This window comes from Zonotrichia albicollis, chromosome 3, assembly GCF_047830755.1.
Source record: "Zonotrichia albicollis isolate bZonAlb1 chromosome 3, bZonAlb1.hap1, whole genome shotgun sequence".
NCBI classification, from domain to species: domain Eukaryota; kingdom Metazoa; phylum Chordata; class Aves; order Passeriformes; family Passerellidae; genus Zonotrichia; species Zonotrichia albicollis.
In genome coordinates, this window is record NC_133821.1 from 99,608,488 (window position 1) to 99,623,954 (window position 15,467).

The 15,467-nt window shown below is 41.0% G+C and overlaps 1 protein-coding gene across 9 annotated transcripts in view; it reads left to right on the forward strand.

Moving 5' to 3' along the window:
* The first annotated feature begins 1,219 nt into the window (after positions 1–1,219).
* The window catches only part of GFRAL (GDNF family receptor alpha like), a 32,807-nt gene continuing 18,559 nt past the window's right edge, over positions 1,220–15,467 (forward strand). The window contains exons 1-6 of one of the 9 annotated variants that reach the window (XM_074538222.1): positions 1,220–1,769; positions 4,856–4,990; positions 10,547–10,705; positions 12,553–12,969; positions 13,666–13,722; positions 14,346–14,673. In XM_074538222.1, coding sequence (XP_074394323.1) covers positions 1,412–1,769; positions 4,856–4,990; positions 10,547–10,705; positions 12,553–12,969; positions 13,666–13,722; positions 14,346–14,673 — 1,454 coding nt within the window. In that variant the 5' untranslated portion in view covers positions 1,220–1,411. Of the gene's footprint in view, positions 1,770–4,855; positions 4,991–7,390; positions 7,560–10,546; positions 10,706–12,552; positions 12,970–13,665; positions 13,723–14,345; positions 14,674–15,467 lie in introns of those variants that run through there. The other 8 variants (XM_074538223.1, XM_074538220.1, XM_074538221.1 and 5 more) reach the window with 8 other exon arrangements.

Genomic DNA, 15,467 nt, shown 5'->3' on the forward strand with positions numbered 1-15,467 from the left:
GCCACCATCATTGTGGTGCTTTGTGTCTCAACATATTTCACAGTCTTGAAGGTCTGATTTCCTGACCTGTTTCTCCTTTACTGTTGTCACTGTAGTGATAAGCTTGTGCCTTGCAGTCACAATGAATGCAAGATAATATCTCCCTGTCCCCGCCTCCAAAACCACAATGTTTTTCCTTTTCTTCTGGACTAAATAGAGAAAACCATCTCATTCCCTGGTTTTAGCAAAACTAATATGTATTATTAACCTGGAGAGTGTTTTATAGGATGGAGAATACACCAAACATTGCTTTAAGTCAGCCCTCACTCAATGACGTATCATAACCTACTGCTGCATATTACAATGTTCAAAGCAAAGGCAAATTTAGCTTTCCAACCCAGAATTTGTCTCACAGCTAAAATTACATTAATCTTTCAGGCTGTTCTTTCTACTTGACAATTAGGTTTTTCTGTGGCTGTTGGATATATTGGGTGAAGTAATATATTATTTATTGAACAATTAAAACGCCCACAAACAAATATTTGATAATTTTGTCATTAAGAGCTTACATAAATAATGCAGTTTAAAAAACTAGCTAAAAATAAGTGTAAAATAAAATAAAAAGAGAAATTACAGGCAAGATAGATTTTTCCTGAGCTAAGAAAAATAACCAAAATTTGGACTTTGGGTCAAGTTTTGCTTTGTCAGCAGGGACAAGATTTCAACCGCTATATCTGTCTCTCCAATAGCTAAGCTGAAAATTTTATAACATCTTTTTGTTTAGGCATTTACCCAATACAGTAAAATTACTGTATTTGCAATTACCAAATACAGTAAAAAATTTGTGAAAATAAGATTCATGAGTAGCATGGGGAAATCAGTAGGGATCTGTTTTTTCCTCCTCCTTCACTGCAAAAGCAAAGCACACACCCTGGAGCCAGCAGGTGTATGATTGCATCCTTTATGGCTGACTGCTCCATTGTTAAGTACCAAGTCAGCTGCTGACTTATGTGGCAAACTGGTTTTTGAGGTATTCTAGTGAAACACCTGAGGTTACTCTCATAGTCTAATCTGGGACCAGACTATAGATTAATTATTTGTTCCCCTGGTCTGCCATCCAACATATTTCATAAGTCTTCTCTCTCCTTAACTGATCAAGATTGTATTCCACATGGGAGATGAAAAGAAATTCACTCCTAAAATTGGTGGAAAAGTGCTTACAGAAGGTGATAGGAAATAGCAACAGGCATTTCCCAAGGAGCTTATAGGCGGCAGCCAAAGACCTACTCTGTTGGTTTCTCTGGAGATCAAACGAGAGAGAACTAAGTGCGGAGGGAGTGCCAAATCCCGTGGAAGATGCCGAAGAACTCCTGAGTGTAATCTGGACGCGGTCTGGCTCATCGTTTGTGGCAAGACAAGAAATGTACGCAGAATGTACGCAGAGGGTGTGCCAGTGGCAGCCAAGGCCGCTCCAGGAGGCGGGAAGCTTCGTTCCGTGCCCTGGCCGCAGGAGGTGGGCAGAGGCAGGAGCAGCGCTGCAGGGGCAGAGGCAGGAGCAGCGCTGTACGGGCGGGAGTCAGCGCTGCCCCCGCTCGGAGCGCCCGGAGCGGCGGGCGGGCCGGGCGGGCGCTGTCCCCGGGCCGGTGCTGAAGGGGCGGCCCCGCTCGGCTCCTGTGGCCCCGCTCCGGCTCCTGTGGCCCCGCTCCGGCACCCGCGGCTCCGCTCGGCTCCTGTGGCCCCTCTCGGCACCCGCGGCAGCGCCATGGCCACGGCCGCTCTCCTCGGCCCTGGTAAGTGCGGCGGGCGGGCAGCTCCGGCCGCCCCTTCCTTCCCTCTGTCCCTCGGCACGGCTCCTGCTCCCGCGGGTGTCAGGCTTGGCTCGGCCCCGGGAGCGCTCCCCGGCAGGGCAGGGCAGGGCGGCGGGGGGCAGGAGCGGAGCGGCGGGGACACCTGCTCTGGGTGAACAGCCACTTGTCTGCTGGCGGGGAGCGCAGGGTGCTGCCAGGGCTGCATACAGGGCTGCTCACACTGCCTTCGGGCTTGAGTGGAGAAAAGGGGAAAATAACAAAGCTGGTACAGAAAGATTTGGTACAGGAGAATATGATGAGACAAGTATGTTGTATGTTAATTTTTGTTATTCTCCTTTTCTCCTCACTATATACTGTATACATGCTCTTCTCTCTTTAACACCCCACTACTCTAAACTGATATTTCTGTGTTAAAAGTATTCCATAGGTAGTTCTGCCCTAGGTTTTGTTAAAATAAAGTTGTCTTTTATCACTTTTCAACTATATTCAAAGTATATTCAGCTGTAGTTTGCCATTTTGCCTTTGGAGCTTGTTATCCCACTGCTCTTGCCATTGGATAGAAACCACAGCTTCGTTTCCTAATATTCATTATTACTTACTTTCGTTATTTTAGGATTGCAGAATTGGGAAATGTAATTCCTCCATTCCTCAGTTCCCAATCTGCAAAATGAAGGTGCTAAAATGTTTCTTTTTTTCCTCCTTTTAGATTTAGGCACCAAATTTTACAGAAAACAGAGAATTGTACACCTACCCAGCAAATCAGTAGGCCTTTGCATAAAAATAGAGACATCTGTAGAAATTTAAATGTGTGTCTTCTTGTCAATATGGATCTTGCTAAAAGTTTTAGCCGCAAACTAACTCTTAGATGACCTCAACTCTTCTATGCAGAATCACTTAGTTTTCCAAACACTAGAGTAAATAATTAAAGTGAGCAACTAAAGTAATATCTGTCAGTTTAAGAAATTGCATAAGCTAGAGTGCTCTGGACTCTAAAATCGTATAGGACAGTTTGTTTCGTGTAGGTTTCTGGCTGTGTACCCCCTCTGTTCTGCTGAGGAATCATAGACCCATCCATAATAGGTCATTAGACCTAAAGAACCCTTCCTTCAGCTGTAGTGTCTTAAATCATAGATTATGCTACTCACCTCTTTATTTTGCAAAAACATCTCCTCCTATTTTTGGACCAGTTTCCAGTTAGGTTCAAAACGGGCAGCAGTGTGAAATACTCCCTAAAACGTGGCAGGAAGGCTGTGCAGTCAGTCCTGTTTTGACTGTCCCAGCCACTGGTCCTTGAAAACTGTCTGAACACGAGGAAGAGAGCACAGAGACTTTGTGATGTGAATCCTAGTCAGATGAGTAAACCTTCTGTTGTGTAAGAGCCTAAAAAATAGATAAATGGTCATCCAGCAAAATACCTTTTCTTAATAAATATGTGGGTTTATAATTTTGTATTGTTCTATATATGCAGTCATTTTGCCCTGTAAGGTATTTGGCAACTTTTTTTTTTTTCTGTCATCTGAATAAATAGTGAGGAATTTCAAAATAAGAAAGACCTTTTGGAGGCAGTCCTAGAACTAAAATGCTGTCATAATAAGCCTCAATTGTCCTATGGATAGGGCCAGCTGCACATTCCTCAAGGCCAAGAGGTAGGAGCTGTTTCTGTCAGTATGTCCTCAAGGCTGATGGACAGACAGAGCCCGGGAGTGTTTGAGGCTGGAAATTACCACCAGTCCTGCATGGATCTGGGAACTGTTGGGAATATGCACCACTGAGCAAGGATTAGCACCAGCTATAATAAGTGCTTGTGGCCTCTTTGTTGTCTCACAGGCACACTAGTTGCTGTTGCACCTGTCCATTATTATGTATTAAATGTTGCTTCATATTTATTGACACACGTCCGAAAAGTGTTCCTTACAGCAGAATTATTATATCACTGGCATATAGTTCCCAGAAGGAATGGAATCACCTCTAAACAGTAATGGCTCTTTAAGGTTATCAAGAAGGATATTTGATATATAATTTCTTATTCTAAAATGTATAATTGAAAAAAAGTTAATTTCTTCAGCTAGGGTCTGAACAAATCCTGAAGCAACATTTCATGCCTCTTGCAAATGATGTTTAAGGGATTAAACAATGCTGGAAACCACTCAAATTCCACATGAATTTACCTGAACATGACGGGGGCGGGGGGAAGGTATTTTGTCAGAAAGATGCTGTGTTCTTCAACAACTAAAGAAAACACATCAGGTGTTTAGCAGGTAGTTTGATAAGGCCTGAAATCAGTGACTGAAACTTAATTTTATAGAAAATAAAGACACATGATTACAAATTAGAGGTTGCCTTACCATGGGAATGTTAATGAAAGAGCTAAACCCCAGCTGATTTATCCTTTCTTAACAAGGCAATTTAATTTTCTACTGATAAGTCACAGGCAGTGCTGCTATAAAATTCTTTACCTTGAAACCTCCAGAACTTTTTAATGTAATTAGCAGGCTCAATGCGCTCAGGAAAGCAGATGAAGACATATATGTGAAGATTGCTTTCAAGAAATTATGCATCTGTGAAATAAAAATAAAGAGAGTGAAGAGTACTGTATTTATAAAATAAAATCATATTTATTATTTAACAGTTTTGTAGTTGTCAAATCTCTTTCCCACACTCTATTCATAGGAATTCCTAAACAGCTTAGTTTGGTGAGATTTCATGTGAATAAAGTACTGTTTATTCTGAATTTTATACTGTCTTCCTTTCTGTAATTTATTGTGGAGCTCAGAACTGCAACAATTTCTATATATCCATGTACCAATGTCATATATAACTATGGTTACTGTTATAATACTGGGGCAAAACCAATGCAAAATATGCCACACTGAAATTTTGAACATTTAAATTTAATTTTCCAGTTACAAAATGGAGGAAAACTTTGTTCTGCTAAAATTTAATTTGATAGCAAACTTGAATCTATAGAAAAAATGATAGTAAATTATATTTTTAAAATCTATGTTTAAAGGAAAAGGGTCAGTACAGTATCTACTGCTTTAAATAGTCATTGTATTCTGTTTTTACAGTGTTGTTCATTTACTTCACATGTATATCTACTGTCCAGACTACTGACTGTCTGCACTTGAGGGAGCAATGTATTAATGCTGGAAATGGATGTGAGAGTGTCTGGAATGTGGTTGAAGATGCCTGCAATATTTCAGGTAATTCTGTATGGTGTACGCTCCTTGATTTTGAATTGCTATATGCAATTGTATGTTCATAGTTTATTACAATATTCCTTGGTAACTAAATGCAATCTAAACAATTCTGTGGTTCTATAATCTAACACAATACCCAAAACAATGTGGTAGTTACTTAGAGTAATTTTTAATTATTGTACTAGAATAAGAAACAGATAAAACATTCACCTCTAGTATGAGCTACCTGAATGAATGCCTCTGTCTGTCTGATCTGTTGCATGTATTTGATGTTCCAAATGTCCCAAGTCACAAGACAATATTTGAAATAATTAGAGTAGAAAATTCTCTTTGGGGTCTTTCTTAGTGTGTCCCTTTCCAGATACTTATCTACTTTGCATAGAATGTCTGAATACTTTTAAGAACAGATGAAGTAAATGAAAAGTATATGATAATGTAACAGTTACAACAGTTCCCAAAGCAGATGGGCTTCTTTTATTGATCTGTTGAATATTTTATGTGAAATGAAACAGTTTCAAAAGATATGGCTGCTGTTTAGGAAAAAAGTAATATTGGAATATGCAGTACTTTCTGGCTCAAGTGCCCTAAAGATGAGCTCTCTAGGACCAAAACAGAACAAGCTGAATTTATTTCTTTCACATCATTCACAAACACATTAGCACCAGCACTACTTGCCACAAAGACATATATTTGTGCTGTAGCCTGTTAATCTTGGTACCCTGCAGCCAGATGAAATGGGCAAACATGATTGCTTCTATGGCCTCCCTTTGGATGTATGACATTGTCCCATAATATTCTTATTATCCTATGTATTATTCACTGATATAAAAGATATTTGTAACTGGGCCAGAGAAATCTTCCAGAAATACTCATTCTTGTGACTGCTTGTTTGGATTTGCATCTGTATGTTTCCTTAGGACAATAGATTTTGGCAAGGACTCTCCAGCATTGCAGAACACTCAGATATTGTGTTGGGTCTAGGACAAATTTTACTAAATGTGCTTTTAGTACCATGATCCCAGAGCATGAGAATCCAGTCAGACAGCTGGTGGTACCTCTCAGACAGCCCACAGAAACAGTGATAGAAAACCCACCAGCAGCATCTTCAGTAAGAGTAACAGTACACTGACTCTCATGTGCAAGTCTAGAAATTTCATGCTGTCGGAATGAAAAATGTCCTTTGAGCACAAACATGTTACTTGGAGGCAATAGAACAATGGGGTAAATATTTGCTTTGTTAGTTTCTTTGTGGAAAACCTAACTACAAATTATAATGAAACTCCTTTGGGGTACGAGTTCGATAGCTCAGTCCATCAGACTGTAACCTCAAAGTTAAATCTGTACATTATCAGAACCTGCATCTTTTGCTCTTCGGTGCAGGTCTGGGAACACTCTCCAAACTACTGCCTAAGTCACTCCTTTTCCTGTCAAAGTTTCCATCACTTCTTCCCCAATATCCAGCAGCATTTCCAGAGTCTCAGTTTATAATCTTCGGGGTCCAATCCTTCTATCATCTCTGTGGCCAAAATGTGGTGGAAAGAAAAAACTGTGTGAAAATGTCTATGAATCAGCTTCCAGGTCAGGATAGAAAAGATAGAAATATTAAATTTTGATGAAATAAGATTTTTCATTTTGAAAAAATCAAAAGAGTTTCAGCACTGCTGAATGAAGATTTTTAGGTTTGGGTTTTTATGGTGTATTTGTGGAATTGATTATTTGTTTGTTTTCCTTTTGTTGTTTCAATGTAAAAAAAAAAGACATTTCTGAACACTGATTTAACCATAAGTATAAATTTTCTTTATTTTTTTGAATGGGAAACAGGAAAGGTTTAAAAAAAAAACAACTCAAATCACTTTCATTTTAAGGAATCACATTTTGAATTAGATCTGTATGAGTTTAATTTTCCTAGAATAGCAGACTCATTGAGGTTGGAAGCATCTCTGGAGATCTATTCAAACTGTGGTCTCACCAGTGCTAGAGAGGAAAACCTCACACTTTCCTCTGTAGTCTTTAAATGCAATTCCCACTGAGATGACTGAAGAGCTGATTAAGCAAAAGCAGAGATTATCACCCTGGGAGTGTCAGCTACTACTCTGCCATGCCTCTACCTGTGGTCCTGTGTACATGAATTGTGCACCTATAAATAAATGAAATTATGAATAATGGCTGCCAAACATTAGGTTGAGAGAGCATTTTTTTTCTTAAATGCCTTAGAAGCATATGTATAAGATAAAATATATTACCTAGAACTAATCCCTGGTAAAGCAACAATAATTGAAAACAAGTAATAAAATATTTTCTGCTGCTAATCACAGCTGAATCAATACCATGTACAAACAGAGCAATACTGATAATAGGTTATTTCTACACAGTTTTTAAGAAGTCACGCAAGGGAGCCCCATAAATCCGATGTGCTTCCTGCTTGTGTCTGTGCCCTTTGCATGTTGGTGGCCCCACAGCCTCTCCCCAGCCCCAGCTGCCAGGTGCTGGCTCAGCACAGTGAGATCACAGCACAGGGGCACTGAACTCAGACCCAGCTCCTGGCCACGACTGGGCAGTGCCATGAAAACAGGTGAGCTGAGTGAGGCTGGGGGGCTGTGCAAAATACACTGGGGCATGGGGGCTTATTCTTCTAGTTCTACTCACCTTCACCCTTGAGGTGTGCTCTGCACCTTGAAAAAGGCAGTCACAAATTTTGTGAATAAGCTACTTTTTACACCAGCCCCTCCTAATCTTTATTGCTCTCTTTCTACTGGAATATATTTTCCTGAAATTCTTTTATTCTCCCTTTCTTAGTTGATAAAATGCAGAGTAGAATATCCACACACTCATCTTCATGGGCCATGTCACTGCATCCTTTCCATCCTATTTTTATGGTCAGGAAGTATCCTATGTCTGTGACCTTCAATAAATCTCCTGAGTTCCTTGACTTCTGGAATTGTGAGTGCTAAGGGTCTGGGGTCATGATCTACTTCTGAAAAAGCAGAAGGAAATTTGAAGATGGGGTTGGAGAGATACAGGCAACCCCAGCCACCATCAGGTCTTTGCTGATGGAAGAGGTGGAGTGGGAGCAGAGGCTGGCACCTGCAGCTCTTGCTGGCCTGGGACATTCCCCACTGGCAGTGTATTATTTAATATATCCCCCAAACCCTCCTTCGTCAGCAGCTGGAGAAAGGGCAATGCAGAGACTGTTGGTAAAAAGGGGGATCAGGACAGGGATGTGAAGTCAGGAATAGCTGATTCTCATTACTTCAGGCAGTGGCAAAATGCACTGTTTCCTCCTGCAGAGCTTTGCCTCCACTGCCTTCCACTGCTATTTGTGCCAGCAGCATATAAGTGATTTTAAAGCCCTGCTCACATCAAAGCTTGCCCTTGGTGCTGGTGACACAGGACTTCTTGTCACTTGCAGTTTTACTGAGTGCAGAGTCTTTGCTGCCCCACACCTGTGGGAGCAGCCAGGCAGGGAGCAGGCAGCACCATTTGCAGGGCAGAGACATCAGCCTGTGTGCTCAGGGGACAGAAACCAGCCCTCATGCTGCCCTGTGACCTGGCTGGATCTCGTGAGCCACAGACTGCTTCTCTTACATATTGTGAGACATTTAATATCCTTGAGGTAAAGAGAGGAAATGTGCTGGTTTGGGGATCCACATACCTGTTTTAACAAGGTAAATCATGGCTTTCACAAAATAAAACTTATCTAAATCAAATTAAATTGCTTCACTTGTAACATTCTTAAGTGATGTGTAACTTTCTTAATCAATAATAAATCATATAATCATATAATGATAAGGGCTGAGGGGACCTTAGAGATCATCTAGCCCCAACCCCCCCTGCCATGGGCAGGGACAGCTCCCACTAGACCAGGTTGCTCAAGGCCTTATCAAACTGGCTTTGAACATTGCCAGGGATGGGGCATTTACAGCCTCCCTGGGCACCCTCTTCCCATGTCTCATCATCCTCACAGTAAAAAAATTTCTTCCTAAAATCTAACCTAAATTTCTCTTCTTTCAGTTTGTACCCATTACTGCTTGTTATGTCACTACAGTTCCTGACAAGGAATCCCTCTGGCTTCCCTTAGGCCCCTTCAGATACTGAAGGTTGTGAGGTCTCCACACAACCTTCTCTTCTCCAGGCCCAGCTTTCTCAGCTGTTCCTTGTAGGGGAAGAGCTTCAGTGCTGTTATCAACTTCCTGACCCTTACCTGGACTTGCTCCCACAGTCCCATGTCCTTCTTATGCTGAGGACACCAGAGCTGGATGCAGCACTCCAGCTGGGGTCTCATGGAAGCAGAGCAGAGATGTAGAATCACCTCCTTCCACATGCTGGCCACGCTGTTTTTGATGCAGCCCAGGGCACACGGCTTTGAGTGAGCACTCACTGTCAGCTCATGATGGGCTTTTCATCCACCTTTGCACCCAAGTCTCATTCTGCAGGGCTGCTCTCAATTCCTTCTCTGCCCAGCCTGCAGGTGTGTCTGGGATTGCCATGACCCAGGTGCAGGACCTTGCCCTCTGCTTCATTGAACATTGTAAGGTTTGTGTCGTCCCACTTGTCAGGCCTGCCAGGGTCCCTCCAGGGGCATCCCTTCCCTCCAACGTGCCAACTGCACCACACAGCTTGGTGCCATCAGCAAATTTGCTGAGGATGCACACAATCCCACTATCATCATAACAATAATATTTTTGAAAAGCTTTTATCTCATAAAGTAGATGGTTGATTGATTTACCGTTGTACCACAAACTAGTACATGTTCTTTATTTTCACCACACATACGTGGAAAATTTGACCTGACATCCTGTGTGTCGTTACCATTGAGTCCAAATGCACATGCAAACAGACATGAAACTGGGCCAGCAAACTAAAGTTTCTGCACCATTTTTTTTAATATTAACTTCTCCCTCATTTTTATTCTAAAAATCCTAAAAATCAGACTATTCTTGGGCTGCTTTAAATTTGTTGTCATTCTTAAACTTAGGCAGTGAAGTTGTTCTGTGGGGTAGGGGTTCAAGGGAATATCCAAATGGCATTTGTAGGCTTGCACCATCCTCACATGAGAGAGAGAACAGCAAGCATCTCCTCAGCTTGGGGTTCTCATCACCATTATCATGGGGCTGGCTCTGCCCTCTGTGTCCTGTCTCTCACTCCATCACACAGTGATGCCTCAAGCCTGCACTCTGGGTTCCTGTCCCTGTACCAGGCACCTCGTTTCTGCTACACAGGACCAAGATAAGTCTCTCAGTTCAGGCTGTGCCCCTTCCACTCCCAGGCACCTGTTCAGTTTGGTCTCAGTGCCTGATCTGCCTAAAATAAAAGATGTGGGTTTAAGGTTTTGTGTACTTTGAGAGAAAATTTTCTGGCAATGGATTGGATCAAATAAAAGACGTCAATATTGTACCCACAGCTTTATTATATTACTTTGAATATTATTTAAAATTTGTAAAATAAGACTGTCTTCTCTTGGCAAAGCATAATATTTTTGTTTTTCAATTGAATTGCTTTATGTAACTATATCCCTTAAGCATTCATAAGCATTAACGAAATTATAATTTTAATGGTGAGTTCTAGGTAATAGATGCAAGGCAGAAGACAGTGTTGGATGTAATAGAATAATCCATGTCCTGGCTGATGAATACCCAGAATTTAGAAACTGTGTCTGCACTACAGACGATATCTGTAGCATCACAACTTTGCTTGGGGAACTGTGCAGCATCAACAAAGGTAACTGAACATGAAGTTGTAATTATGAAGACCAAACCCAGTAATTTTGCAACCACCATTTTAAGAGGATTTGACTTTATTTTCAAGTGTGATAAATGCCCCCAAAAATTAGTCTTGTCTTTTCTTTGACATTCATGCTCCATCAAGCATATGAAAGAAATGCCACAAACAAAAGCAATTAAATGCATGTGAGAATTCCAAATGACTTCTAAAACTTTTGTTGAATCCACTGGAAAGCAAGAGTGAATACACAATGTGTGTTGAGGCTTACTCAATGCCCAGGGAAAAGCTACTGGATCTATGTTGTGTATATAGCCACATTCAGTAACTTCTGAATGGGAGGATGAGTGGATGGGGATTGCACAGGGGTGCAATCACTGTGTTGCACAAGGATGTTCACTACATCTAGGAGAGGTTACTGGATGTGTGAAACATAGTCACCACCTGCATAAAGCTGTACATAATATTCAGAGTGCATCTTTTAAAAATATTACTCTAATCAATGAGCCAAGCTCCCCTCAATTTATTTTTATTTTTCTGAGAACCCCTATCCTTGCAGAAAGTCTATCTCTGTAATTGAGAATTGCTTGGTACACGAAGAAGTTGCAGTTTCTGGTTCAAAGTCTCCTGGCATAATGATTAGCAAAGCTGACACAAGAGATAAAATCAGCCAGTGGATGAGAGTCTGCAAAGTGAGTTTCAAAGTGATTCCTGGCACTGATCCATCACACCCTACTGGCCTCACACAGCATTCATCATAGTACTAGACTGGACATTCATATAGTACTAGACCATGTGGCCTTATGTGGAGGGAATAGTAACATCCTGATCTGCCCCAAACTCCTTGCCTCAAACAAGAAGGATGGATATCTGAAGCCTAATGTTGCTGTCATTGGAACAGTTGCTTTTGCTTCTAGCAAAATGATATAATGTTATATTTTTTTGACAATTGACATTAAATTTCTCACCATTATAGAAACAAGTTTGGATAGACTTACAGTAGTGTTGAGTTTACCTACAAGGGACAGCATATGGTGTTGCTAGACACTTTCAGGAATAATTCTCTCTGTCTAACTTCAATTGCTATTTTAGGTAATGAATCAACCATCTTCTGGAGTTGTCATTCTCTCTTTAAAAATGATGCATTTGCTTAAGATGATAATCCATGATATGTCCAAGCTGTAGGTGGTTAAAATTATGCGAAGTTAAACTCTTTATACAGTAATTTTAGTGAGGATTTTTTACTATTGTTTTACTGCTGAACTGTTAGAGTGGACTGTACTATACAGCTAACAGCACACAGTAAACACGAGGAAGATTCATTAGTTTGTAAGACTGGAATTATTATGTGTTTGTACACAGCTCAGAATTAAGCTAGGGCTGTTCCACTTGCTGTAATGCATTCAGACAAGCACCCTGTTGGGAATTTAGCTGCTAGAGAATGGAAAATTACAAAGCTGTGGCTAATTCCAAGTCCTGCACCTGCAAGATAACATGTCCTTGGGCCTAGCTGTAGTATGATAATAAATAGTGAAAGAGACATGAGAAAAGAGAGATGTAACCCCTGAGGAATGGGGAAGAGCTGATGTTGTGGTGTGGCCAATGGACGGTGTATATTACAGAATATTCATGAGCTTATTACTCGCTGTATAAGTGTCTGATGCTCTCTTCAATAAACGGAACTTGCTTATCACTCATATTGAGTGTCCGAGTCTCCCCTCACCAACAAATGGCTCATCCCCGACAAAGGCCTCATTTCTGCGACAGCACCCTTTTCCCAAATTTTTGCGCTGTGATGATGATCCACCATTCATTTGATTTATAACTGTTTGTACCTATTTCTGCAGACTATTTGGAGTCTCCCTCGGGGTCGGACCCTGAGCTGGGTGTCAGGCCCCCCAGGAGCCCCGCGGATCCGGGGAGCTGCAGCGTGGCGAGGCGGCTGTGTCGGGAGCAGCCGCGCTGCTGGGCCGCGCACCGGAGCTTCCAGCGGCACTGCCGGGCACCCGCGGGCACCTGCAGCTCCCCCCGGCCCGCCAGCTGCCTGCTGGCCTGGAAAGAGCTGAGCACAACGCCCCTGGGAAGGTGCACCTGCCCAGAGCCGCGTCGGGCGAGATGCATCACAATCTGGAAGGGAATATTCAACAACCCTTGCTTACAGCACTCACAGGAGAGCCAGGCCTCGGGAGCTGGTGACAGTGATGGCAGTGATGATGACGATAATGCTGATCTTGATGGTGAGAAAAATCTGGTCACGGACACAAGTTAGTGCTCTTCCAGCAGCCTAATGCTTTTTACATAGCAGTAGTGTCCACAGTCTACAAAAAGGGATTTTCGCCCATTTGCAATTCAAAATTGGAAATATGATTATTTTAGGAGGTTTATTTACAAATAAATTCAGAATCTGATACAATATGATGGTCTAAGTGCAAATACTGTTGTTCTTCAATGAGTTAATTTGATACAACCTGATCTAAATCAGTCAATTTCAGTTTTTTGCTATAACTAGAAGCAGTATAAGACCAACAAAAATAATTTACTAATAGCAAGAATCGTCTGCTAGCCTTGACTTAAGGTCATGACAAGCAGTCAGTTGAACTTGAAAACTGGTCCATTGATAAACACATTAAGGCCCCTGGTTTTTAAATATTTACAAGAAATCTGACTTTATAATGCACTGAGAAGCTCTACAAAACTTTTACTGAGTCCACAGGATCTTCAAATATGTAAAAAATGCTAGGAGCAGCCTTTGATAAACTGTGCTTTGACCCCAAAACTTATGAATATATGTAATACTGAATTCAGAATTTGTTAGTGGGTTTTATTTGGCCAAACTAATTTGTTTTATTCTTGTTTATTTTTATTCCTGGTGCTATGCCAGCAAGACAGCCAATACTTTAAAGTTAAAAAGCTAAGATGTTATTTACAATTTATGCCTGTACTGTATCTTTTTCTTCTAGACAATATTAGTATGGAAACAAAATTACAATGGGGTTTATCTGCTCTCTCCAAACAAGGTAAGTCTGAATTTACTTATGAATCCTAATAAATAATTTTAGCTCAATTTTCAGACAGTGTACAAAATTTCTTCAGATTAAAATTAATACTTTTCATTGAAATGGATGAGCAGGGAGTTAATAGACCAAACATATCTTCAGTTAAGGTACTGGATAGAGAACAACCCAAAAATGTAACAGGTAACAGTCAAGTAATGTAAATGGAAATCAGGTAACAATCATGATTCTGCCAAACTTACAGAGGCAAATCTTATCCCATAAGCATTTTAGGGTCTAGAATTTTCTAGATATCTTTGGAAGGTTTATTTCAGTCTTGAAATGCCTAAATGGATGTTAAAAGCACAAAAAGGCCATTTATATTCTCTTCATTACTTGAGCATAAGACTGCACACTGGAGATTTCACCTGTTTCAGGAGGGTTGCTTGTGAGCAGTGCGGGCTGAGCAAGAAAGAAGTATGAAGTTAATCAGTAGGCTTAAAAGAAGCAAGAAAGAAGGAGGAGCTGGATCACAATTTTGGGAATCAAGCTTGATTTACTGGAATTATGTAGACAGGACACCTACCACTCATCACTTGAGAAAAATTTTCTTGAGATTTTATTTTAAAAGCTGTTATTGGTTTTAGCACACACAACAAACAGGACCTGTTTGGATGTGAACAGGGAGTGTGTTGAAGATGAAGTGTGTAACAAACAGCTGTCCCTGTACCTAAAACTGTGCTCAGTAAATAAGAAGTGCAATGTGGAAGGATGTCAAGCAGCCATAAGGTTCTTCTATGGAAACATGCCTTTTGAAGTTGCCCAAATGATGATATTTTGTGACTGCATCCAGCATGATGAATCCTGCTACAGAGCCAAAGAACTTCTCCATGGCAAGCCCTGTGCAGTTACTGTAGTTCCACCCCCATCATGTCTGAATGTAATCCAGATGTGTGAAGAGAATGAATTGTGCAGGTGAGTAGAAGTATTTTGCCCACTAAGGTGCTTTTTAATAATGGTTTTGTCAAACCATTTTTATTATACTCTATATATCCCAGCCATAACAAAATTATTTTCTGCAGTGTATCTGCTGTGTTTGACATCATCACAGATGTTTGGATCAACTGTGGTAATTCCTGAAGTAATCCCACAAGTAAACTGAAGTGATTAATTTTCAGAAAGGTTTGGAATCTAATGCATGCTTTTCTTCTGCCTGTATCATGACACTTAACACCATTTCTGTTGGACAAACTATGCTATTTCATATTTTCATTACCCCTTTCTTCAGATAACACCTGCCTGTCTGCACCTTTGCCCTCCAGCAGTTTGCCCAAGTTGTGCAGCAGACCAGACAAAGTTTGTTTGGTAAAAGTAATTACCTTTCAAGGGCAGAGTCTGACCCTTTGTACCCAACAGCCACGCAACCAGCTTGGCCTGTTCAAAAATCTTTTATCTTATTCTCTTCATCTCAAGGGTACTTGCAAAAGCTTTCAAAAATCTGGCCTGAAACATGCACAGACCACCAAACTCATGAAGGATAACGCATTTTCAACATTTCATTTTATATTTTTAAAACATGCAACAGGATTACCCATATTTGTATTTCTACCTAATTGCCTCCTTTTAAGGAGAGTCAAGTGGCCCACTTTGTTTTTCAGTGTGGTCACCTTGTGGGTTAGAGTTGAATTTTACCTCAAAGCTGTGCTGAAATTAACCTTCAGTCAATAAACCAGGAGGCCAAGAGATGGTTTTGGTTTTCTGCACATTAT